Here is a 26,134-nt window from a genome sequence, read left to right on the forward strand (position 1 = left end):
GCATCCCTGGATGCGATGATGATGATGCCCCCCGAGGAGGAGAGCCCGGATGGGGACAGGGACGGTGGCCTCGTCCTCCTGCACGGCCCGAAGAGCTGCAGCACACGGAAGGTGAGGATGGGATCCCTGTCCCCATCCGTAGGGATGGCTTGTCCCCATGGATGGTGGCGGGGGGGGCACAGGGACATCCAGCTGGGCTTAGAAATTTTGTTATTGCCCCATAAACAGCCCTGAGCAACTCCCTCCCGGCTCCTTGTCCCTAAAACTCCGCTCCTGAATCCCATCTTTCCTGCCGGCTCCATCCCCAAGCTTCCCAGCACCTGCTTTTTACCTAATTCCCCGATATTTTGTCTTTTTTTTTTTCTTCCTTCTTGCCCGCGGGAAGCTGATCCAGCCGAGTGCTCCCTGTCCAAGGTGGTGCTTCCTGCAGAGTTTTATTTCCACGGGAGCTGCTCCCAAGGAAAGTCGGGATGTCTGGGACAGAGGGGGCTGATTGCTCTGCCGGCATCATTGTTTAATTAGGAACAGTTGGAATCGAATCAGGGAATTGTCCTCAGGCTGCCGCCAGCCCCTGATTTCTTGGGGTCAGAGATGTTTTAGGGAGCAAGAAAACGTGGAAAACACTCAACTTTGGGTCTGTTAAAGCATTTTTCTCCATTAGCTTTACCCCTTGAGATCCAATGGGATAAACCAGCAGCTGAGTTAACTCCATAATCTGAGCTCTTCTTGCAGAAAAGTCCCAATACCTAAAACATCCCTAAAAATAAATCCCATATAGCCAAGAAAGTGAAACTCAGCCAAGCTCTAGAAGGGATTTTTTTTTTTTTTTCCCTGGATCAATCTGATCTGGAGTCACTTGAGCCTGGGCTGCAGCTCAAGAGGTTGCAACCTTAAACCAGGTCGGGGTTTAACTCGGGGCCCTGTCTAAAGAGCAGGTGCTGCTCGTGAGGGAAGATTAGCAGGAGGGATTTGGGACTTTTTTCCCCCAATTTATTCTCTTTGGGTCTGGAGCACAAAGAAAACCATGGAAAATGTTTCTGAGCTTTGGAGGGAGATCTGGGCAGGGCATCAGTAGCTTCTGTCATAATATGATTATTTTTTTTATCAAAGCAGCAGGACACCTGATCAGCTCTATTACTTTATTTTTGTTGTTATTGTTATTTAAAAGAAATTATCAATACAACCCTTTCCTGCTGTTTTTTATCGCCCTGGCAACATCACGAGCGTGGATCCATATTTTCTCCCTTGCAGGGGATCCTGAATGCTGCTGAAAAAGTGATTTTTTAATCCTTTTTTTTGCCAAGTTTTCTGTCCTAAGAGTGAGGACTTAATCCACCTGTTTCCTGCTGGCACCTCGCCCTGACTCTGCCTCCCCCACCTCCTCAGAGCACTTTCACTCTCCTAAAATTCAATTTTTAGCTGCAGTTTTTGCTGTTCAAAACCCCCAATCACCCAGATTTTTATTCCCACCCCTGGGTTTATTTTTTCCTTCCTCTTGCTGACTGCATGAACCACCAGTGAGGCCACTTGGGAAATTTAAAACCTTAATCCTCCCCTCATTTGTTCAAAGGCTCTGTGATGTAACCATATTCTCAATAAAAGATTTTAGAGGTTTTAGCTGCTCCTGTCTCCCACAGAAACCCAGCTCAGAGCCAGGGTGCTCCATGAGATTAATTCCATGATAGGGAAATTTCTATCTAAATAGATTTTCAGGGAGTAAAAACCCACTTGTTGTCACTTCCTGCTTGTCTTATAGCAGCTCATATTAATTTCCTAAATGATTCTGGCTGGAAAAAAGGAAGGAAATTCTGGATAACCCCAGAGGAAAAAAAAAAAAAAAAAAAAAAAAAAAAAAAAAAAGAGAATTTGCAAGCCTGTTTTTGTGTGTGTGGAGCGGTTCCCTGTCTTTTGTTTTCCTCTCTATCCCACAGGATAATGTGGCTAAAGCAGGGTCACTTGGCCACTTCTCCTGTGCTGGCCTGACTCAAAAACTTGTGGATTCCAAAGAGGAATAAAAATTCCAGCTGACAGCTCTGGCTCTGTGCAAATGCTCTAAAGACCCGTGTGGTTGTGGCATTAGAACAGGTGCTCAGAGTTATCCTATTCCAGGCTTTCCAGCTGCTGGGTCGTCTGTGCACTTGGAAGCTTCCTGTTGGGAGGGACAGCTCTGTGTTAGGAAATGCTGGTGCTGCTGGGAGGGCGTGGAAATAAATCCCTGATTTTTGGGGGGTTTTTTTGTTTTGTTTTGGGGGGTTTGTTTGTTTAGTAGTGGGGGTTTTTTTGTTTGTTTGTTGGGTTTTTTTGAGGGGGGGTGGTTTTTTTGGGTTTGTTTGGTTTGGTTTTGGGGTGTTTTTTTTGGAGTGGGAGATGTTGTTGGGATTTAGTGGGAGAAATTCATGGGGTTGAGGTTGGGGCCACAGACCATGGGGTTGGGATCATAGATTGTGGTCCATCCCTGGTGTCCAACAGCAGAAGGATGTGGAGTTGTGGGAGCAGATCCAGAGGAGGCCACAGAGATGCTCCAAGGGCTGGAGCCAGGCTGGGAATGCTGGGAATGTCCAGCCTGGAAGAGGGAAGGATCCAGGGACACCTCAGAGCCCCTTCCAGTGCCTCAAGGGGCTCCAGGAGAGCTGGAGAGGGACTTTGGACAAGGGATGGAGGGACAGGACACAGGGAATGGGTCTCACTGCTAGAGGGCAGGGTTAGATGGGGTTTTGGGAAGGAATTCTTGGCTGTGAAGGTGATGAGACCGTGGAAAGGAATTCCCAGAGAAGCTGTTGCTGCCCCATCCCTGGAAGTGTCCAAGGCCAGGCTGGATGAGGCTTGGAGCAGCCTGGGATAGTGGAATGTGTCCCTGCCCATGGCAGAGGGGTGGAATTCCTTGATTTTGAAGGTTTCTTCCAACCCAAACGGTTCCATGATTCCGTCATCCCTTCAATATCCCTTTTCCCAGCGCAGAAGGGATATTGTGTGTTTTCCCACACCCGTGGCAGCAATCCAGACTGGCTGGCGTCCTGCTTCCCTTCATTCCCTGTCCTTGGGAATGGGAAGGTGTCTCCCTGCAGGTGGGGCTGAGCTCAGCACCACCTGATGACTCTTCTTCCCACATTATGGATGTCTCGAGTCTCCAGGAAAATTAAACTTCCTCAGTTTCTCTCTGGGCATTCCTCAGCTTCCCTAATTGTGAGGAATCCTGGTGGTGACTTCTTTGTGGCCAAAACTGGTCTTGGACATGGCCCAGCTTGGTCCAGTCCTGGGCAGCTGAGCTGTGGAGATCCAGCCAGGTTCTCCCAGTATCTCCAGCAGCTTTTCCTGCGATTCCTGCTGGGGCTATAACTCCCAGTTACCAACCCGTTTCTCATTTCTCTGGAGAGATCTGGATTTTACCAGCACATTCCTGATCTGTGTCAGCTCTTCAGGACCTGGATCTGCATCTCCATTTCTCTCTTCCTTGAAACTTTTAACAGCGCTTCCAAGGATCTCATTTTTCGCTTCCCACATTTCACTTAATATCCTTCAGTTTCGCTTTTCCTGTGTTGCTGCTAGCTACAAAGGAGCAGAAGCAATCCCTTTTGTCATGGAATTACCCTTTGGATTTACTGGCTTCCACCTCTCCCTCCAGGTGATTCAGTTTGTGCCTGGTGCTGGGAATCAGGGAGGCTGTGGCCTCCTTTTTGTCACTGAGGTCACAAATCACTCTCAGGGTGTGGCTGTCACCCAAGGCTTCATCTCCTGGGGCTGGGAAGTTCAAAATCCACCCTGAGCAAACATTCCCTAAGGACTCAGTGATTGCTGCCCTGGATGAGCCCTCTGGAACTGGGAGAGGCTGGAAGTGAAGAACTCCCTTGAGGCATTCCAAACGTTCCTTGCGAAGATAAGGTTGGAGAATCCTTGATGTCCCTCAAAGGGGAGCTTGTTGGCCTTGATTCCCTCTGGAAAAGGGTCTTATGGAATCTTTCTTCCCCTCATGTGGAGAGCATGGATGGGGATTTTTGGTTCTGTTGTCGCTTCCATGTGAGGATGGAATGCAGAGGGATTTCCCCAGATTTTTCCTAAAAAAAAGGCCTAAAAAAGCCTTTTTCCAAAACAATCATAAGGTGTCAGTTGGAATGGACTCATTGGGATCACAGAGTCCAATTCCTGACCCTAATCCTGCTTTGTCACCTTTGTCAGGTGATAAATGTCAGGGCTGGCCACGCCTCACTCATTTTCATGGATTTCTGATCCATCATTCCGTGTGTACAAACCAAAGCTGCTGTTCCGTGGCTCCTCCAGAGTTCTGTGCTCATTCTTCCTTTAAAACTTTTAAACCAGGAAGGAAAAGTCTGATTCTCTCCAGAGCCACTTCTTAAACCCTCCAGATTCCCTTTTCCAGGTGTCCCCAGGTGCACCCCAAAGCCTTGGATGAAAGAGTCTTTCTTCTGACCTTACAGGGGTGACCTCGAGAGCTTGAGCAAAGAAGAATTCAGAGAGGAAAATCCCTTTTGGAACCTAACAGTGGGATTTTGGCTAGATCTACCCCCCCCCCCCCTTTATGTAAGTCATGTTTAAGTCCCTGGAAACTGGTTCCATGGTTTTTAGTTTTCAGCTGGAACGCTGACAGGAAAAGCTTTGGGATCCTTTGAAGTGTTGGAAGGTGGAACGCTCTTCCCTTAACTCCTTATTTTCCTCATTTATGTTTGGATTTAAAGATGGCCTTTTATGCTTTCCTGGGGCCAAATTTCCTTCTTGCTCCAGGATTTGTGGGATTACAATATTTCTGTGATGCTCCAGGAGCTCCTGCAGATGGGGCTTGGTTGTTCCTCATGGAATGATTGATCCATGCAAGCCAGGGATGATTTTTTGGGATCAAGGCAGAGCTTCTTGAGGGAAGACATGCAGAAATCTCATATTCCTGCTCTTTGCCAGCCTCACAAGTATTGAGAAAAACAAAATGTGTGAAGATTACAGGAAATCCTTGATCTTGAATTCTTGACTTCACCTCACAAGGCTTTGGGTTTATATCAGGGGCTCCTGGTTTTCCAGCACCTTTTTGCTGCTGGCTTAGGAGCCTGGATAGGGATTGAGAACTTATCCCATGAAATCTGATGGAGAAGCCAGAGGAAAAAACCCTCACAGCTCCACGAGCAGCTTTAGTGCTTCCCAGCAGGAGAAGTCAAATCAATTTGCTAAATCCTTTCATGGCTCCTGCAGGGAAGAGGTTTTAACCCTCTTGGAATATCTCGTGGAGCCATCCCAGTGTCTCCTGCATCCCACTCCTTTCCTTCCTTCATTACCTGCACTTTCCCTCCAGACAACGATCTTTATTTTGGGTTTGGATAATCCTTCTACTTGTGCATTTTCCATCATCCCTCCTACACTTCCCAGGCCTCTTCCTGTTGTCTCCAGGTGGTTTTCACTCCTTTCCCCTAAAAAAATTTCCTTAAAATCCTCTGGCTGCCTCCAAACCAACCTTTGCCAGAGGTGGAAAGGACTCCAGGGTGTTGGAATTTGCAGGAAGAGCTGGAGTCGGAGAAGAGAAAGTTCCCACCTGTTGAGCTTTGCTTGGATTTCTGTGGCTCTGGAGGCACACAGAGGGAGCCTGGAACTGTCTCATTTGCATATATTTGGGTGTATTTGCATATGTTTGTTTCTGAATCTGTCAAGCTCTCAGAGATCTCGTCCTGAAATTTGAAATTAAACCTTGAAATTTTAATGAGCACCTTCTCTTTACCTCTTGGTTTGATTTCCTGATGCTTTCCGCTTTTTCCTTTAATTCCTAGATTTTTTTTCCCTAGGGATCCAAGGTGGGTGGATTCTCCCCAGGACAAATCCAGAAGTGGCAATTCTGGATCAAACTTTCCCCTGTTTGCTCCTGAGTGTTTCAGACCCAAGATTTATGCAGCTATTGGGGTGTTTTCCTCAAATCCCACTGCTTTTCCAGAATAATTGTGATCGTATGCTTCCAGCTTGTTCCTTTCATCAGATGCATCAAATGGATCACTGTAAAGCATTAATCCCACAGATTTATGGACCAGCTGGTGTCACTGATTCCTCAGTCTCCGAGGGACCAATTAGGAGCTCCAGTCTTTAATGAAAATCCCAAGGCTAATTCCAGACCCTTTTCCAAAGGAAGCAATGCTCGGTGGACTTCAAATATGAGGAATTAATTTTAAGGAAGGCCGAAGTTCATGGAAATGCAAAATTTTCCATTTCCTCCTTGCCAGGTCCTGCCAGAGATGTGATCAAGCATTCCATGGAATTATGGAGTTGTCTGTGTTGGGGAGGGGCATTAAAGATCTTCTCATTCCGTGGGCAAGGACACCTCTCACTGTCCCAGGTTTCTCCAAGCCTGGAACAATTCCAGGGGCATCCACAACCTCTCTGGGAAACCTGTGCCAGGGCAGGGGTTGGAATGAGATGATCCTTAAGGTCTCTTCCAACCCAAACCATTCCATGATTTTGGGATCTTCCCGTGCTTGGCAGGCTCTGAACTTTCCATGCTCTTAAACTTCCCAGCTTTGTGCCTTCCCAGCCAGGGATTTTTTTTTATATCCAGGAATCTTCCAGAGGCTCATTCCGTGCCTGTAAATCATCCCTTGTGCAACAGGCATCATCCCCACTTGGGCAGAGCTTGGATTCAGGGATGCTCCTTATGGCAGCCCCATTCCCTGAGGCATCCCATAATAACCGTTTGAGCCAGAGGGAAATTTGGTAGCTGTTATTTCCTGAAGTCAGGAATTCAGCGTGTTTTCCCTGTCTGCAGAAATTCCGAGCTGGAGCTGCGGAAAGGATGGAATCAATTTAGTGCCGTGTGCCCCTCATTCCTGAATCCCCGTGAACTCCTGACTCCCTGTGCTCCATATCCCAGAGATGGCCTTGGGATCACGTTTCCTCCCGAGCTTTGGGGTCGTGTTGAGCTCATGTCCAGCCCCTCTGGATCTTGACTCATGTCCAGAGCCTGGGAAGGGGGTATGGGATCCCTGTTTAGGGCTGACTTTGGGAAGAGCTCAGGGAAAGAAATCCCTGTTGGTAAAACATGTGGTTGGGGAATAAAATTATTATTCCAAGGGCAGGGGAAGGTCTGGGGAATGAGAAACTCAATGCGACCCAGCCATGTGTGCTCACATCCCAGAATTTTCCTGTGTCCTGGCCTCATCCCGCAGCGTGGGCAGCAGGAAAAGGGGAATTCTGCCCTGCTCAGGTGGATGCGGAAGGATGTGGAGCTGCTGGAGCAATTCCAGAGGGGGGCACAGAGATGCTCCAAGGGCTGGAGCCAGGCTGGGAGAGCTGGGAATGTCCAGCCTGGAGAAGGGAAGGATCCAGGGAGACCTCAGAGCCCCTTCCAGTGCCTAAAGGGGCTTCAGGAGAGCTGCAGAGGGACTTGGGATAAGGGATGGAGTGCCAGGACACAGGGAATGGCTTTAAACTGGAATAGGGTAAGGTTAGATGGAATTTTGGGAGGAAATTCTTCCTTGTGAGGGTGGTGAGGCCATGGAATGGAATTCCCAGAAAATCCGTGGCTGCCCCATCCCTGGAAGTGTCCAAGGCCAGGTTGGAGCAGCCTGGGATAGTGGAAGGTGTCCCTGCCTGTGGCAGAGGGATGGAATTCCATGATCTTTAAACTCCCTTCCAGCCTAAAGCATTCTGTGGCTCTGGGCCCTGAAAGTGCACAGTTTATGGAATCGATGGAGTTTTTGAATCCCAAAAGGTGGATTTGGGATGAGACCCTGCCCTTCTCTCTCTCAGCAGGGCTGTGACCCCTTTGCCCAGACCCAGCGGAGCAAACTCCAGCACCGCCGGGCCCGGATCAACCAACAGATCAACAAGGAAATGAGGATGAGGGCGGGAGCAGAAAACCTCTTCCGGTGAGTCCTGATCCCCTGAGCATCCCCCTGGCTCTGGAATTTGGTTGGAGGCAGGAACAGGGTCTTGATATCCAAGATTCAGCTGGTGGGAGATTGTTAAAAAACAGGATGGGAGCAGATGGGATAATGGGAATGCAGAGCTCTGGCCCGAAAACCCAGCAGGTGGATCCAATGGGTTTGGAGCTGTTGGAGTGAGTCCAGATGTTCCAAGGGCTGGAGCCCCTCTGCTGTGGAACCAGGATGGGAGCTGGGAATGTCCAGCCTGGAGAAGAGAAAGCTCCAGGGACACCTCAGAGCCCCTGACAGTGTCTGAAGGGGCTCCAGGCGAGCTGGAGAGGGATTTTGGATAAGAAATGGAGTGAACAGGACACAGGGAATGGCTTCCCAGTGCCAGAGGGCAGGATAGATGGGATATTGGGAAGGAATTCTTCCCTGGGGAGGGTGTTGATGCCCTGGAATGGAATTCACAGAGAAGCTGTGGCTGTCCCTGGAAGTGTCCTGGGCCAGGTTGGATGGGGCTTGGAGCAACCTGGGATAGGGAAAAGTCCCTCCCCAAGGCAGGGAGTGGAAATGGAGGTTTCTGAAGATCCACCCCAAACCATTCCATGAAATCCAACTTTGGAGTCATAAAAATCCCTTCAGGATTGAGTCCAACCATGCCCCCAGCACTGTTGAGGCCACCACTTGTCCCCTGGTGCCACATCCACAGGGGTTTTATCCCAAGGACAAGTTTTTTTAGCATCTTTTGTGTTTATTTCACTTTTCCTTAATGTTTTGGAGCACATTCTACGCTGGGCAGGCAAAATTCCATAAGTCTTTTTTCTTTATATATATTAAAAAATTTCCATAAAATATTAAAATACAGGGTTTTGGGAATGTTTTACCAACTTGTTGATTGTTCATTATCCCAAAATAAATAAAATTAACGCTTTGGAATTGGAATGATTCAAAACCAGCAGAGTGTTCCTGTAGCCCCTGAAAGTAGGGGATATTGGTTGATCCATAAAATAATGGTGTTTTCCTGGGGGATGAGATTCCACTGCTCCATCCACGCTGCTGTGCCTCATTTTATTGAAGGAAAAAAGCCACAGAATCCCAACTTTAATGTGTTACATTTAAAAAAAAAAAAAAAAATGGAAACACAAACAGAGGGAAATGTGCTGTGCTCAGCAGAAATCAGCCTAGTTCTGCTTGGAATGGGAGCTGTGGGAAGGGGGAGTGAGGAAAAACGGGATGCAGAACACGTCTTAATTATCAGGGAAAATGCACTGAGGGGGCTCTTTTTTAGCTGGCTCAGCACTTTGGGTGTCCTTTGGAGTCACCACTTCCCCTCCCACAAATCCAGCTGAGTAATAAAGTTGATTTCTCAGCATTCCGGTGCTCCGAGCTTACGAAACTTGGGAAATCTTGGGGAGGGGTAGAAAAAAGGAATAATCAAGCTCACAATTTAAGGTGGAGGAGGAGGAGGGGGGATTATGTTGCAAGTCTAAAGGTTATTGCTTCAAAATTAAAGATCTGTGGTGCGTGGATAAAATTCCTTTGGATCTCTAGCCTGGTGGTGATGGAAAAAAGCTGTGGATTGTCCAGCCTGGAGCAGTTTGGAGCTGAGTTTGCTGGGATTTTGCCTTTACATTTGAAAACAAACTACCCCAATGCTTGGAAAAAATAATCCTGTTCATCCTTTCCATGCCTTTTCCTGAAAAAGTTGGCAGGAATGGGGTGTTGGAAAAAAAAATCCATGTGGAGTTTGCTCAGTGGATTAGTTTCCTGGGTAAATAAATGGGAATAGCCAGAGGAAACCTTTTCCTTCCTTGTTCAAACACTGGGATTGAGTGGAGGAATGGGGGAGATAAAAACGTCCAGGTTTTTGGAAAGAAAGAAAAATCACATAAATAAATCTCAGAAATTCCCTGTGTGGCTCATCCCACAGTGTGGGCAGCAGGAAAAGGGGAATTCTTCCCCTCTGCCCTGCACTGGTGAGACCCCACCTGGAATTCTGCATCCAGCTCTGGAGTCCAACAGCAGGAGGATGTGGAGCTGCTGGAGCAGATCCAGAGGAGGCCACAGAGATGCTCCAAGGGCTGGAGCCAAGCTGGGAGAGCTGGGAATGTCCAGCCTGGAGAAGGGAAGGATCTAGGGAGACCTTGGAGCCGCTTCCAGTGCCTAAAAGGGCTCCAGGAGAGCTGGAGAGGGACTTGGGACAAGGGATGGAGGGACAGGACACAGGGAATAGCTTTAAACTGGAATAGGGTGCAATTAGATGGGATATTGGAAAAGGAATTCTTGGCTATGAGGGGGGTGAAGCCCTGGCACAGGCTTCCCAGAGAATCTGTGGCTGCCCCATCCCTGGAAGTGTCCAAGGCCAGGTTGGACAGGGTTTGGAGCAACCTGGGATAGTGGAAGGTGTCCCTGCCTGTGGCAGAGGGGTGGAATTCCATGATTTTGAAGGTCTCTTCCAAGCCAACCCATTCCAGGATTATTGGCTGCGTGTGGCACTTATGAGTACCCCCAGAAAACTTTTACCTGGTAACAGATTCCTGGCAAAATCATGGAGCAGATCCAGCTGGAAACTGTGCTGAGACACCTGGAAAATAAGCAGGGGCCTGCTGAGACCCAAAGAAATTGTTGGTAGCTGGGAACAAGGAGGGAAAACTCTCCTTAATCCATTTGGGATGAAAATTGGACTGACAGTGTCCCAGAGGTGTTGGGATGTCTGGGGGATAAATAGGAATTAAATCCTGGTTTATAGGGATTAAACACTGGTTTATATGGAAACTCAGGTTGATGCTGCCTGGGGAATTGCAGGAATGCTGAAGGATTTTTCAATGGAAGCAGCCACAGGGATCTTTGGATGTGCTGTGGTTTGGCTTGTGGTTTGTTTAGAATCAAAAAATTCCTTGCTCTTGGAAAAACCAGCAAAGGGGAGGCAGGAGGAGACTCTGAACCACCAGAATTTCAAAGAAAAACCCTGGAACTCCTTCTTCTGCCCTGACCCAGGGCAGGACCCAGAAGGATTCAACCCATAAAAAGTCCATGTCAGAGGCAATACTCTGGAAAAGCTGGAGGGGAGTAGTTTCCTGGTGGAGCAGAGCTTGTCCACGTGTTGTTTTGCCTGGATCCCAGTGCAGTTCAGCAGCCAGAGCCCCTTTCAGCTCTGGGTTATCTCTCCCTGCTTTCCTTTGGAAGGAGGTAAGCAGGGAATAATCAGCCTGGGAGCTTGTCCTGCTGGGAACAGCTGGAATCAATCCCTGGTGTTTACAGCTCCTGCCGGGAGCAGGGGAGGGAAGGCAGGAGCTCACAAATCCTTTCTTTTCCACAAGGGTTCTTTGCACCCAAAAATGCGTTTTTCCTCCTCAAATCTCACCATTTATCTGGGAGGGGAGAGCACCTGGACTGCTCACAGCCCAAGCTGAGCTGGAGGTGAAGCAGGAGTGGGCAAGGGGAAGGTGACTCTGGAGCAGGAATTCCTGGATGCAGCGCTGCAGGGAGTTTTGCCTGGGCTCAGACTTTACCTGGATATTCAGACTTCCCTAATCCTGAAAGGCTGGGAGAGCTGGGAATGTCCAGCCTGGAGAAGAGAAAGCTCCAGGGACACCTCAGAGTCCCTGACAGTGCCTAAAGGGGCTCCAGGAGAGCTGGAGAGGGACTTGGGACAAGGGATGGAGGGACAGGACACAGGGAATGGCTTCCCAGTGCCAGAGGGCAGGGTTAGATGGGATATTGGTAAGGAATTCTTGGTTGTGAGGGTGGTGATGCCCTGGAATGGAATTCCCAGAGAAGCTGTGGTTGCCCCTGGATCCCTGGAAATGTCCAAGGCTGGGTTGGATGGGGCTTGGAACAACCTGGGATAGTGGAAGGTGTCCCTGCCCATGGCAGGAGTTGGACTGGGATGAGCCTTGGAGATCCCATCCCACCCAAACCTTTCCATCATCACCTGGACAACCAGAGGCAGAATCCTGTGGGAAGATTGGGCTCATTCTCCATGGATTGCACCACTGGATAACTGAGTCTGGAGTGGAAAAATAAATTCATGGATAAAAAGAGGGAAATTTGATCCATTGGTTTCTTGCAGGGCCACCAGCAACCACAAGGTGAAGGAAACGGTGGCTCTGGAGCTGAGCTACGTCAACTCCAACCTTCAGCTCCTGAAGGAAGAGCTGGAAGAGCTCAACAGCAGCATGGACGTGTATCAGAACGACAGGTGGGTCTGGGAAGAGCAGCCTGTTCCCTTGGGATTTCATTTTTCCTGCTGTTCTGGAATTTTTCTGGGAGCAAGGTCACTCTCGCCTTGTCCACCCTTGGGAGATTTGGGATGATCTTCAGAGGTTCCCTTCCAAATCAAACCTTTCCATGGCCAGGGACCACAAAGTGATGGCTGGAGGATAGGGGAGGGTTTGGGGCCAGAACTCCAGGAAAATTTTCACCCTGGGAATGTCAGTGGTTCCCTTCTGTAGCTGCAAGGAGAGAAAAATCAGTTTTTCCTGGGGGATAGTGGGATGTTTTGGGATAGATGGAGCATCCTTTGGACACTGATGTCCCAATGCAGGAGGAAGAGGGAAGAAGGAACCATCTTCCCTTATACTGTCCCCCTTTCCTGAAAATCCCACCAGAGCTCTTCCCAGCTATCCCAGGATATTTTGGTGACGGGAATCACCATGCCTGGAAGTGTCCAGGAAATGACTGGATGTGGCACTCAGTGCTCTGGGCTAGGTGGGATCAGTCACAGGTTGGACTCGATGATCTTGGAGGCCTTTTCCAGCCTAAATGATTCTCAGATGCTGGGATATTTTTCCTCTTATTCCCTTCCTGAGGTGGATATTGTTGGATGGCAACATGAGGTGGTGTTGTGTGGGTGACCTGGCTGAAGGATGGGATGGGATTGGATCCAGAGGGACCTGGATAAGCTCCAGATGAACCTCATTAGGTTCAGCAAAGCCAAGTGCAGCATCCTGCACCTGGGACAGGGCCATTCCAAGCACAAATCCAGGCAGGGAAGGGATGGAGAGCAGCCCTGAGGAGAAGGATTTGGGAGTGTTGGTGGATGAAAAGCTGGAAATGCCTCATCCATGGACGCTCACATCCCAGAAATCCCCCCTGTCCCAGGCTCATCCCACAGCGTGGGCAGTAGGAAAATGGAATTCTGCCCCTCTGCCCTGCTCAGGTGAGACCCCACCTGGAATTCTGCATCCAGCTGTGGGGTCTACCAGCAGGAGGATGTGGAGCAGCTGGAGCAGATCCAGAGGAGGCCACGGAGATACTCCAAGGGATGGAGCTCCCTGCTCTGGAGCCAGGCTGGGAGAGCTGGGAATGTCCAGCTGGAGAAGAAAAGGCTCCAGGGACACCTCAGAGCCCCTTCCAGTGCCTGAAGTGGGGGCTCCAAGAGAGCTGGAGAGGGATTTGGGATGAGGGATGGAGTGACAGGTTACAGGAAATGGCTTCCCACTGCCAGAGGGCAGGGATGGGTAGGATATTGGGAAGGAATTCTTGGCTGTGAAGGTGGTGAGACCCTGGAATGGAATTCCCAGAGAAGCTGTGGCTGCCCCATTCCTGGAAGTATCCAGGGCCAGGTTTGGAGTAATGTGGTCCTGTGGAAGGTGATCTTTAAAGCCCCTTCCAACCCAAATAATTCCATGATTACGCATTTCTCTGTCTATCCACGTGCTTTTCCAGGCACATTCCCTGTCAGGGACGCTCTGTTTTCCCAATTTACCACTTGTTTGCCATGGTTTGAAAAGAAATCAGGAGCAGCAACAACAACCCCAAACCCTGCCCAGGCGAAACAAAACCCCCTTTGTTTATTCCAGGCATTGGATTCCAGTGGAATTCTCGTTAGGGAATGAGCAGTGATGGCTTTCTGCACTAATTATAGCTCCTGGAGCTGTTTGTTTCAAGGAGAATGTGGGTGCAAATTCCCTGCCTTGCTCTCCAGGTTTTCATAACTTTCCTTTGCTTCTTTTTTCCTCCCCAGTTAATGATCAATTAACGAGTTATCAGAAATTTGGGGCTGTTCTGTTGGTGAGGGCTTGATCCTGCCTTGCCCACCCAACATCCAGGATTCCTCTGAAAAGCAGGAGCTGGAAAAATAAGATGGTTTGCAGGTTTTTTCACACCTCTCTTCTTACACTGCCATTCCCAAATCTTTTTGGGAAGAGCATTTTTCCATGTGGAGTCTCTTAATAGGAGCAGCACAAGCCCAGGGCAAGGAGCTGCTTCCTTTTAATCTCCAGCCCACAGGATCCATCCAGGATTTTTAATCCAACCACCAAAGAGGTTCTTGTCTTGTTCCAGTGAATCCATCAGCGTTCCCATGATCCCTCTGGGACTCAAGGAGACCAAGGAGCTGGATTTGCTGGTACCACTCAAGGTGAGATTTGGGGTTCCATTGATTGATGCTGAAGCAGCTGAAATTCATTTTCCAGTTTGGAGGAGCTGACAGAAAATAAATTAATGGAGAGGAGCTGGACTTAGAGCATGGGAAAGTGGGAGGTGAAGGTCTGGATGTGCTGGAGGGCAGGAAAGGGAGGAGATTATTACTTAGTATGGGTTTTCCTTATGGGCAGAAGTGGAAAATTCTTAGAATTTCCAGAAATCTCCCTTTAAATCAGAAAAAAAATCAGGATTTTCTCCTGTCTCCCAATCCAGGATTTCATCAGTGAACACTATGGAGAGGAAGGTGTCCTGTTTGAAAAGGAAATCAAAGAATTCATGGAGCTGCGACAGGTTGGTGTCTCTTGGCTTCCAAAATTCAGCTTGTCCAGGATCACTCCTTGGAAATGCCACATTTCCTTTGGGGGGTTCCCCTCATCCTTTCTCCAAATTCCATATTTATCCTTGTGTTTCAGGGTGCAGCATTCCCATGCTGGAGCACCTTGGATGTGGTTTATAGGTTCCAAAATATTTCAGGAATTGTTAATTTTCTTTGTCCTCAGTGCCCTGCTGACCTGCAAATGAGCAGCAATAAAATTTATGATCCAATTATTATTTATGAGTATAAATTCACCCCGGGAAAGCTGAACAACTTCTCTCTCTCTCCAGGTAGGCCTTGGAGAAGAGGAAATTTAAAGCAGTCTGGGAAAGGAGGGGAAAAAAATCCTCTCTATTCCCTAGGATTTATAAAAAATCAGAATTTCCATGAGTTTTTCCAGCACAATTCTGAGGCTGCTGCTTCCACATTTGGGTGTCCCAGCACCCAAACTTTCCCCATGGGTGAACCTCAGAATCATGGAATGGTTTGGGCTGGTAAAGCTCTTAAAGACCATCCAATTCCATCCCTTTCCATGGGCAGGGGCACCTTCCAGTGTCCCAGGTTGCTCCAACCTGGCCTTTGACACTTCCAGGGATGGGGGAGACACAGCTTCTCTGGGAATTCCATTCCAGGGCATCACCACCCTCACAGGGAAGAATTCCTTTCCAATATCTGAGCTATTCCTGCCCTCTGGCAGTGGGAAGCCATTCCCTGTGTCCTGTCCCTCCATCCCTTTTCCTAAGTCCCCCTCCAGCTCTCCTGGAGCCCCTTCAGGCACTGTCAGGGGCTCTGAAGTCTCCCTGGAGCCTTCTCTTCTCCAGGTGAACACCCCCAGCTCTCAGTCATTCTTCAAGGGCTCTCAACCTGTCCCAGGGAGTTTCCTCCTCTTTTCCCATCCGTGTCTCCTCTCCCATTCCCGCAGGCCATGCGCACCCCGAGCCGCAACGAGGCCGGATTGGAGCTCCTGATGGAATATTACAACCAGCTCTACTTCCTTGAAAGCCGGTTCTTCCCTCCCACCAAAACCCTGGGCGTCTTCTTCCACTGGTGGGTGCAGCTTTCCCTGTCCCACCTGGGCGGGGAGGGAGCCAGGATCTAAATTTCCATGATGGAATCTCTGCTAGGGCTGGTGGACACCAGGATCTGGATTTGCGGTTGCCTTGGGGGGGTAATTTAGGGAGGGAGAGGGAAACACAAATCCCATGGGATGTGCCATGATGGGAATGGAGCCTGAGCACTGAAAACCCTTCAGGCTCCACCTGGATCCTCAGGGATCATGGAATGGGTTAGGTTGGAAAGGACCTTCAAGATCATCCAGTTCCCAACCCCCTTTTCCACGAGCGAGGACACTTCTTGTGGACCATGTCAGGGACACCCTGGGGACCGTGACCAGGGGATGGGCAGCTGTTGGCTCTTTCCTTCTCCAGGTACGACTCCCTGACGGGGGTCCCATCCCACCAGAGAGCCCTGGCCTTCGAGAAGGGAAGTGTCCTCTTCAACCTCGGAGCGCTGCACACCCAGATCGGAGCGCGGCAGGACCGTGCCTCCCTGCCCGGCCTCAACCAGGCCATCGATGCCTTCCAGAAGGCAGCTGGTGAGTGGCTTCTCCTCTTCTTTCTCTTCCCGGGAAGCTTTTCCCAAAGGTGGGAATAATCCTCAGGAAGGGGTGGGAGCAGTCATAGGAAGAGGCGTCTCCAAGGGATCACAAATGGAGCGCGAAAGTGGTTCCACGTGGGTTTTGTGGGTTGGGGTGATCCAAGAGCCACCCAAAAGGATGTCCCAGCTGTGGAGAGGAGAGATGCTGATCCATCTCCCCATGGGAAAAATGGAGCCTGGAACTGGGATCACCCAGGGCTTTGGAGAAGAAGTTGGGCATGAGGCTGGTTTAGATGGTAAGAGTTGGACCTCAGATCTTCTTACCCACCATTGATGGTGAGATGTTTGATGTGCTTGGAGGGAAACCTGCCTGATCCCAAAGTTTGAGTCTCTTCCTCGCAAGCCTGGTAACTTCCAGGAGCTTTTCTCTCCTCCAGGTGCCTTTAACTACTTGAAGGAAAACTTCTCCAACGCTCCCAGCCTGGACATGAGCGCGGACTCTCTGACCATGCTGGTGAAGCTGATGGTGGCCCAGGTCCAGGAGTGTGTCTTTGAGAAGATGACCTTGCTGCGTGCCCAAAACGACTTCCTGGCCCGTCTGCAGCTGGCTCAGGAGGCAGCAAGGGTGAGGATTTTGGGAAGGAGAGATTTAGTGGGATTCTGTGGCCAGCAGAGCCTTCCAGGAGAGCACAACCTGCTGTCACCATCTCCTGAGGGACATCTTGCATCCCATCTCTTCTCTCTTCCCTCTTCCCAGGTGGAAGAAGTTTATTCCCTGGTGCACCAGACCATGAGCCAGCCCCACGTCAAGGATTACGTTCCCTTCTCCTGGACCACCATGGTCCAGGTCAAGTCGGAGCATTTCAAAGCCCTCTCCCATTATTTTGCTGCCATCGCCCTCTGCGACTGCCCCGGTGAGTGTCTGGCCTGGAGGGAGCTTCCTGCTCATCCAAGTGCTCATTCCACATTATCCTTGGGTTTTGGGGAGGGATTCCCTAAAAAAGAGGTTATGGATACAGCACCCAAAGTTTTTGGAATGCTCTGAACTGTGGATCTTCTTTATGGGCTCAGAAGTTCATCCCCAAGGCAGATTTTCCCATGTTTCTTTTTTTCAGAGGATAAAATCTTAAGAAGAGTAGGAAAAAGCTGCTGGAGGGATGTCACCTGCTGTCCCCTTCGGGGCTGGGTGGGGAAGTAAGGGTCACCTGCCTGCTGACCTCAGCCCAGCATCATTTGGATCACCTTTCGTTGGGCTTCAAAAACCAAAGCTAAATCAAAAAATCTGATTTAACTTCCAGCCTCATGGACGGATGTCCTGGGAATCTCAGGGTGGTGGCAGCAAGGTACACTTGGTTCCAGGGAGTCACTGGGAGCGTGACTTCAAGATGTGACCCTTGATCTCCATCTGTGCCACCACCAACACCCTGGGAGCAATTTTGGGATGGAGCAGAGGATCCGGGGGTGGGCAGCAGATGCCCCTGGTGACTTTTTGGTGCCACCTGGTGACCTTTGGTGTCACCTGGTGGGTGGCTGAGAAGCTTTTTTGAGGGCTGGCTGCCAAAACCAGTGCTGTGACAGTGACACCAGTGGCTGCCAGACTGTCCTCACACCCTCCCCCGCTCCAGAGCCTGCCCAAAATCTTCCTGGTGCCACGTGGGCGTTGCAGAAATTGGATTAAGCAAGGAGATGGGAGAGAAGGGGATAATGTGGAGCTGGAAGGAAGGGCTTAAAGACCCAAACAGGAGAGGATGATGGTGAAGATGGTGTTCTGTGGGGTTCCAAGGGCCAGGGCAAACCTTCCCCCAAAAAATTCTGGTGTCTTTAGGCACTGTGAGAAGCAGAAATCTGCAGGAGATGCCTAATTTGGGATTTTTTTGCCTGCTGTTTGGATCTCATGTTCCTGCTTCCACCTCTCTCTTGTCGGAATAAATCTTTTTCTTCCATAACCAGCTGGGAATAAATTCCTTACGCTGCAGTTTAATCCCTCAGGGATGCTGACATGGCAGGAGCTGGCATGGGGAGAGCCAGCCCTGGAGCTGCCAGTTCCTAACCCTCTGGATCCCTGTACTCACCAGGCTTTGGGATCCTCTGTTCAGAGCAAAAAAACTCCCTGGAAAATTCTGGGCTGCTTCTTATTGCACTCTGTGTCCCGAGAAAGAGGCTGAAGTGCAACCCTGAGTGAGCCAAAGAGGATTAGGAACAATTTGGGCAAGAAAAAAGGGTTTAAAGAGCCTAGTGTGGGGCTTGGAGAGCCTGGAAGAGCTTCATCCATCTCTGTTTTTCCATGGAATGACCCCCTTGGTTGCACTGTGGGCTGGAGAAAAGGCACCAGGGAAGCCTTAGAGCCCCTTCCAGTGCTTGAAAGAGCTCCTGGAGAACTGGAGAAGGATTTTGGACAAGGGATGGAGTGCCAGGACACAGGGAATGGCTTCCCAATGCCAGAGGGCAGGATTAGATAGGATATTGGGCAGGAATTCTTCCTCAGGAGGGTGGTGAGACTCTGAAACAGAATTCCCAGAGAAACTCTGACTGCCCCATTCCTGAAAGTGTCCTGGGCCAGGATGGATGGGGCTTGGTGGGAATGTCCCTGCCCGTGGAAAGGGATTGCAATTGGATGGTCTTGAAGGTCCCATCCAACCCAAACCATTCCATGATTCCCTGATTTTGTTGTCTTATTTGTCTCCGTGTCTGTGATCTCCATGCGGGGAAATCACATGTGGGGCTCCATTCCCAGTCCTGCTTCCACATTGGAGCAGAGGAAGGCAGGAAAGAGGGAAAAAAGCTGTGTTCATGACAAGTCCTACTCTTAACTTCAGATCCATGGGATCATCCCAGTGCCCATCCATGACTCCTTGCTGGCTGTGGAAGGTGCTGCCAGGACCACCTGAGTGTGGATGTGGCTTCCTGGTCCCCTTGTCCCCACTGCCACGAGGAACTGGGTGACCCTGACCTCTCCCTAATCCCATCCCTATCCATTTCCTTCCCACAGCTCCGTCAGATGCCGAGCTGCTGGAGCAGGAGAAGGCTTTCCTGCAATTCCATGTCACCATGCCAGAGGGGCCGTCACTTCGTGTCCTGCTGCAGGATCCCGAGGAGAGGAGGAAGCTGGGTGAGCACAAATTCCTGGATCCCATCATGATTCCCACAAATGATGAGTTTTTAGGGGGATCTCTTTATGCAAAGAGGAATTTCTCAGGAAATTTCTTGTCCTGGGAAGCAGGAAAGCATCACAGTCCCCTTTAGGTTGTGAGGACCAGCTCGTGGTGCTTGTCCCAACCTGTCCAGCTCTGACAGGAAAAATTCCAGGTGTTCTGAGCCAGGTAACATCACCAATGCTATGGAGAAACCCACAGGGACACGGAGATCCTGGAAGCTCCTTGGTTTGGGCTGACTTAGCTGGAAAACAAGACACAGCAGATGCTCAGGGGGTGGCTTTTTCAGCTGCAGCGAGTTCTTGGGAGACAAGAACTTCTTCTCATGCGGAATTTCAGCTCCAAGGAAAGAACAGACGCTGCTTATTCAGCTGAAGTCATGTTTTGGCAGCCCCTCCTCCACAGGGCTGCGTCAAGAGCAAACTCAGCACTGGGAATTTGGGGTGTTGCCTCCCCCAGGAGCTTTTTTCCCTCCTTGCTCACGTGTGGAAGGAGGCAGATTCCACCAGGAATGAGTTTGGCCTCAGCAAAACCCTTCAAGATGCTCAGACAGAAACCTCCAAATAAACCCCAAAATCCAAATTGTTTTATGGTGACCCCACCCCAACATCATCAGATGTGGTTTGCATCATCTTTTCCAGCTCTGCCTCATTTTCCTGATCAAGATGGGCTCTGTGCAACATTCCTGGTAAAAGACTGGATATGCAGACACCAAGCTCAGCTTGGATTTGGTTTACTGGAAGGGAAAAAACTCAGGAAAGGCTGTGGATCTCCATCCCTGGAGGTGTCCAAGATAGGCCAGATAGGGCTTGGAGCAACCTGAGATAGTGGAAGGTGTCCCTCCCTATGGAAAGGGGCTGGAATGAGATGAGCTTTAAAGTCTTTTCCCACCCAAACCATCCCATGATTCCATTATTATTCCCCATAATTTTACATTTTATAGTTTTGATAAAAAATCTTGGGGCGGGGGGGGGGGCGGAATCTCCTCTCTGTTTTCCATCCAATCCCAAAACATTCCCTGGGTTGTTAAGTTCCTCTGTGGATTCCGGGAGTCTGGGAGCAGACCTCATCTCCCTGGATTCTGTTGCCACCGTGTGTCCTGAGCGTGAAATGCCACAGGCACACGTGTTTCCATGAGACACACGGAGAGAGCTTTTCTGGGAGTTTAGCCTTGGATACGGCTGCCTTGGTTGCAGTTTCCCACGGAGGAGACGCTTTGCGTTGATACCCGTGGGTCACTGGAATTTCAGCTCCTCTTTCCCGACCACTTCCATTTCCCGAAGGTGGGAACACATTGAAGGCAAGTGGAGAGGAGCAAAGGGCAGAGGACAGAGAGCAGGACCTGCAGGACACGGAAAAGCTTAGCCTAGAAAAACAGGGATGTGTTGCACCATCCCAAGGAGGACGGGGCTGGGTTGTTCTCCGTGTTGCCATTCCTGGGGGATCCAAGGCGATGGAGAGAAGTTAATTTGCTCAGGAGAACGAGGTTAAGCGTGAGGAGGGACGTCGGGGGTGGTTTTTCAGGAACATCTGCCAGCTCCCGGCATCAGGGGAGCGAAGTAGGTCACCCTTCAAGGTCCCTTCCCAGCCCTCCATCGGCTGGGACCGACCCCGTTTAGGGCTGGGAACGTGACTGGGCTGTCCCTGAGTCACAGCGGGGTGGTGGCACCGCTCCTGAAATCCGTGGGCAGCCGAGCGGGAACGGCGCCGGAGCTGCCGCTCCGTCGGGCTCAGCTGCCTCTGCTCCCTCACAGGCAAAGCTCACCTCAAACGAGCCATCATGAAGCACGAGGAAGCCATGAGGATCCACGGATTGTGCAAGATCCTGAGGAAGATGGATATCCTGCAGGAGGTCCTGTCCTTCGCCCACAAACGCTCCCTGAGCAAATATTCCGAGATTGACCATGAGGAGGATTTCTTTGAGACAGGAGAGGCTCCGGACATCCATCGTGAGTGGGGGGTTTTTTGGGATTGTGGGTGGGCAGGGGGTCCGTGGGTGGGGAGGTCTGCTGTGGAGGAAGGGTTGGACTGGATGGTCTCTGAGTTCCAATCCAAACTATTCCAGGATTTTAGGTGCTGGCTCTTATAGGGGTGCACTGTCCCTCTTTGGGATGGCAGCAGCTGCCCCAGCTGCCTGAGGTCACCCCCCATCTGTGCTTTTCTTTCCCTCCCATCAGCCAAAACGCACCAGAAACCCGAAATCAAATCCCCCAACTTCTCCCAGGTGAAGGTGACCGACCTCTTCCATAGGCTGGTACGTACAGCTCCAGGAATGGGAATATCCCGAGGGAGCAGCCGTCTCCTCCTCCTCCCCTGCATGCTCTGCTTGCCTGGATTCCTCCCTCCTGCAGCCTCTTCTCCCTCTCTCCGGTGGTTTTCCAAGGAGGAGCAGCAGGAGGAGGGCTGGGATCTGTCTCTGTGACACCTAAATGGGTCACAAAGCTCCTCCGGTGACAGGGGAGCAGACACAGGAATTTTGGGTGGGCTTTTCCCAAGGGACCCTTGGGAAGAAGGGTTTTGGTGGCAGGAGGTGCCAGGAAAATCCCACTGGAGCTTTATCCTCACCCTCTTTAGGTTTTTTGGGGTCCTGGGGAGCTGGACAATGGTGGGATTTGTGGTGGTGTCATCCCCTGAGTACCCCAAGGCATCTCAGACCCAGGGCAGGCAGGAATATCCTACTCCTGTGGGAATAGAAAAGCAGGAAAAAGAGGGGAAAATAGGAAAGAATGGGGGAAAAGTGACCCTGAAGTGGTGACCTGTCCCACCACCCTGCTCCTGGACCAGCTCCTGGTGGCATCCCACAGATCCAAACAGCTTCAGCTCCCATTATCTCCGCTTGGATGATGGGACTGTTTTCCCTGCCATAAGACAGGATTCCTTCCTCTGCCCCCTCCCCATCCCTGGGATTGGGTTTTTATGAGGCTGCACATTTCCAGGGGAGTTGAAAAGGTGCTTTCCGTGTTTCTGCCTCATCCCAGGGCCCCCTCTTCGTGTTCTCAGCCAAGAACAAGTGGTATCCAGCTCGGAGGGTCCACCTGATGAGGGGAGAGAACGGCTTTGGATTCACCCTGAGAGGAGACTCCCCTGTCCTCATTGCCGGGGTCATCCCGGGGGGCTGCGCTGCTGTGAGTATCCCAAATTCTGGCTAATCCCATGGGAATGCTGCCTGAAGGGATTCCAGATGTTTTTAGGTCTTAAAACAGTTCAGGAGGAGACTCATCCCTGCTGGAGTTCAGGTGGGCGTCATGAAATGATTAATTTTTAGGAGATAGCTAAGGAGAAAACACGGAATTTTCCTCAGTTTTTAACTGCTGGAAGCCCATCCAGCTCCTTCGTCCCTCGTGTTGGGGTGTGACAGTGGCTGGAACAAGATGGCACCTCCAAAAAACAGGGGCATCTTTGTTTTCCATCAGAAGATGCTGGAGAATCCTGGTGGGATGCCCTGAGGCTCTCCCCACCCCCTCCGTACCAACCCATCCATCCAGATCCCATTATCTCTGGAACAGCACCTACCTTAGCAGCAGGAACACATCCCTCTTTGGAAGACTCAGATCTCCCCAAAGATTGGGATGTAGACCAGATATGGTCCGTATCTATAGCAGAGTTGTGTCTTCTCCTCAGCCTGGAGAAGAGAAGGCTCCAGGGAGAGCTTGGAGCCCCTTCCAGTGCCTAAAGGGGCTCCAGGAGAGCTGGAGAGGGACTTGGGACAAGGGATGGAGAGACAGGACACAGGGAATGGCTTCCCAATGACAGAGTGCAGGGTTAGATGGGTATTGGGAAGAAATTCTTGTATGTGAGGGTGGTGAGGCCCTGGCAGAGGTTTTCCAGAAAAGCTGTGGCTGCCCCTGGATCCCTGGAAGTGTCCAAGGAGCAACCTGGGATAATGGGAAGCGTCCCTGGTGGGACTGGATGATCTTGAAGGTCCCTTTCCAAACCATTTCAAGATTCTCTGATGATCTGTAGAAATGCATTTCCCACACCCAGCAAGTGTTTTCCATATAGGGAAAGGTTTAAGACTCAGCCCTTGCATTTCTTCTAAGAAAAAGAACCCAGAAACTTCGATACCCTTCTGACAGTGATGGGCTCAGTGCCCAGAGAGAAGCATCTATTGAACCTTTTCACTGTTCTTCAAATCCTGTACCTCTCCCTATTGGCAGCAAACCAAATTGTCCCTCCTAAAACATTCAGTATTTAGGAAGGAACCCAAGGGAAGTAAAAGGATTTTTGTAATGTTTCTAGCAGGGTGTCAAAGGTTATCTTGGACACCTGTGAGCAGCTTTTCTTTTGTTTTCCGTAACATTTGTTATTTTGATATTTTTCATTTATTAAACCTTTTGCTTTACAATACACCCCTGAGGAGCAGTCTCGCTGAAGGTATTTTAAGCCAGTCTTCAAGGGCTGGACCCTCAGAGGTTAATACATTTACACCCACGTGCAAACCTGTATCAACGATCCATGCAGGTTTTCCCTCCTTCCCTGCAGGAAGCCGGGCTGAAGGAGGGGGACTACATCATCTCCGTGAATGGCAAGGACTGCAGGTGGTCCAAGCACGCCGAGGTTGTCCAGCTGCTGAAGAGCACGGGGAAGGAAGGGGTGGACATTGGAGTCATCACCCTGCAGGGCTCGGAATGTCCCAAAGCCGTAAGTCACACCCTGCAGGAAACTACAGAATTCCTTGGAGCTCTGGGTGCTGCCCTGGCTTCACTCCTTTTTCCACCTTTCCCCAACCAGGTGGACAGGAAGGCAGCAGTGATGTCCTCGGGGTCTGGGATGCTGAAGAGCAACAAGGAGAACAGCAGGAAGAGCCTGATGAACAGCAAGAGCGCCAGCACGCTGCTGGTGTGGAGCAAGAAGAGCAAGAGGAGCAAGAAGAGCACCTACAGCGGTGTCCCCTTCACTGCCGTGGGGGACAACGAGGCCATGTACTGACCACGCTCTCCATGGTGTCCCCTGAGCTCCAGGACTGGCTGCCTGGGAAAGTTTCCCAATCCTGGCAGGGCTGTGAGGACTCCCAGACCTGGGAATGAGCCACTGGTCAGATCCACACCAAGAGGTGAGTGAGGCACCTCCACTCCCAGCTCCTGTGTCCAACGATCCCTTCAGTCTGGGGGGAAAAACTGTTTATTGTTTATTTCGGGATTTTTTTTTATTATTATTTTTTTGCTCTCGAGGGGGTCGGGGGGAGCTGTGCTAAAGCAGGGCCTGGTTTGTGTCTTCTGCTTGGCCAAAGCCAGCCCCAGCCATTAAAGCAAAAGTTTCACCTTCTGTAGCATCTCCTGGGCTTTCTCTGCGAGGTACAAGATGGAACTGCTCTCCAAGAGCTGCTGGAGGAGCTGAACCCTCCAGCTGAATCCTTCCAGGCTCCCCTTTTTTGGGAGAGGGCATCAATGACTTGTGGTGATCCTATCACAGGGTCCAAGCCACGCAGCGTCTCCCAGTTGGGGCTATCCCAACAAAATGGGATGGTTTGGCCATTTTTAGTGGTTTTGGGGTGGTTTTTTTTTGGGGGGGTGGGGAATGAACCCCCAACTTGGCTCAGAAAATCCAGCCCAGCTGCCAAAGCCAGATCCTTTGGAAGAAAAGGGAAGGACTTAACGTGCATTTGTTGTCTGGCTTTTTTTTTTAATCAGGAGATGTGGATTGCCCTAAATATTCTGTGAGGAGATTAATAGCTAAGAGCCTTGGGGGGGTTTATTTTTCCTGGGAGGAGATTAAAATTCCAGGAAGATATCTCCTCCAGATTATTAAACTCCTAAATTTGTGCTACTGTTGGATCTTGCACATGTTGCTAATTCCCTAACACTGCTGTCAGCATTCCTGGGCTGGCCTGATGGATTCAGGCATCTTGGTAATTGTCCTGGAAATGCTGGGAGACTCCGGGTCCACAAAACAGATTGGCAAAATTTCCTCCATCCTGTTTCTGCCTGGTGTGTTATTTTTTCTGTAGGCTGAGGAGCTGTCTGGTCTTCAGTGCTCGGATGATCTTGGGAGGTAGAAAATTCCCTTGGGAGAGACGGGATTGTATTTTTGTACTTTTTAAGGAATTTTTAAGGGTGGTTTAAAAGAGCAATGGGATCTTGCGGCCACAGCGTCCCCTGGGATTGTGACTTCTTCTAGTGGCTCCTCATCCATTTTCCAACCTCTAAACCCTGATTTCATTTAAGGAAAACTTCCTGTAAAAACACCAGGTCGGACAGGGTCGGAGCAACCTGGGATAGCAAAAGTTGTCCCATGGCAGGGGGCGAAACAGGATGGGCTTCAAGATCCCATCCAAGCCAACCCATCCTGGGATTTTATGAGCTCGAGGAGGGGTTTTTAGCTCTGCTGTTGGCCAAGAGGCCTCTCCATATATCCCATATATTCTGGATCTGCCTTCCAGCACAGGGACATCTGTAGCAGCCGTGCTTCCCACGTCATCTTCCCGGCTGCTTGGCGTGGGAGCGGGAAGGAAAGGAGGGGGTGGGGTCGCAGAAAAGGCCACCTTGCCCTTAAAACATCCTGGCAGAGTTCTTCCCACCATCCCAAAAATGTGGGATGCCACCACAGACAGCTCTGGAGCTGGAGAGGGATTTATTCCAGAGAAGCCGTCACATTCCACCCGCATCACCCAACCCTGGTGTTGTGTTTTGTGGGATTGGGATAATTTCCCTAATTCCAGGGGTTTATGTTGGCCTTCTTTTGTTGTTTTCTTTTTTTTGTTTTTTTTTTTAATTTGTACATGGATTCTCACCTTTTATGGATTAAAAGCACTGATTCAAATCCAGTTTGTAGCAGTTTTGTTGGGAATTACAGGT

The 26,134-nt window shown here is 50.2% G+C and overlaps 1 protein-coding gene across 4 annotated transcripts; it reads left to right on the forward strand.

Moving 5' to 3' along the window:
* Positions 1-24,356, forward strand: RHPN1 (rhophilin Rho GTPase binding protein 1). 4 transcript variants are annotated; one of them, XM_066336974.1, is made up of 15 exons: positions 1-111; positions 7,729-7,847; positions 11,920-12,048; positions 14,136-14,211; positions 14,490-14,567; positions 15,515-15,639; positions 16,020-16,186; positions 16,626-16,813; positions 16,946-17,102; positions 19,178-19,297; positions 21,095-21,289; positions 21,518-21,594; positions 22,319-22,465; positions 23,823-23,981; positions 24,072-24,356. In XM_066336974.1, exons 1-15 carry the CDS (start codon positions 16-18, stop codon positions 24,267-24,269), a joined length of 2,031 nt encoding a protein of 676 aa, XP_066193071.1. In that variant the 5' UTR covers positions 1-15; the 3' UTR covers positions 24,270-24,356. The 4 variants fall into 4 exon arrangements, with proteins under 4 accessions (XP_066193071.1, XP_066193075.1, XP_066193061.1 ...); XM_066336978.1 differs by having other exon boundaries at positions 7,732-7,847; XM_066336964.1 differs by having other exon boundaries at positions 23,823-24,356.
* The last annotated feature ends 1,778 nt before the right edge of the window (positions 24,357-26,134 follow it).

Source organism: Sylvia atricapilla, chromosome 1, assembly GCF_009819655.1.
Source record: "Sylvia atricapilla isolate bSylAtr1 chromosome 1, bSylAtr1.pri, whole genome shotgun sequence".
Classification (NCBI taxonomy): Eukaryota; Metazoa; Chordata; class Aves; order Passeriformes; family Sylviidae; genus Sylvia; species Sylvia atricapilla.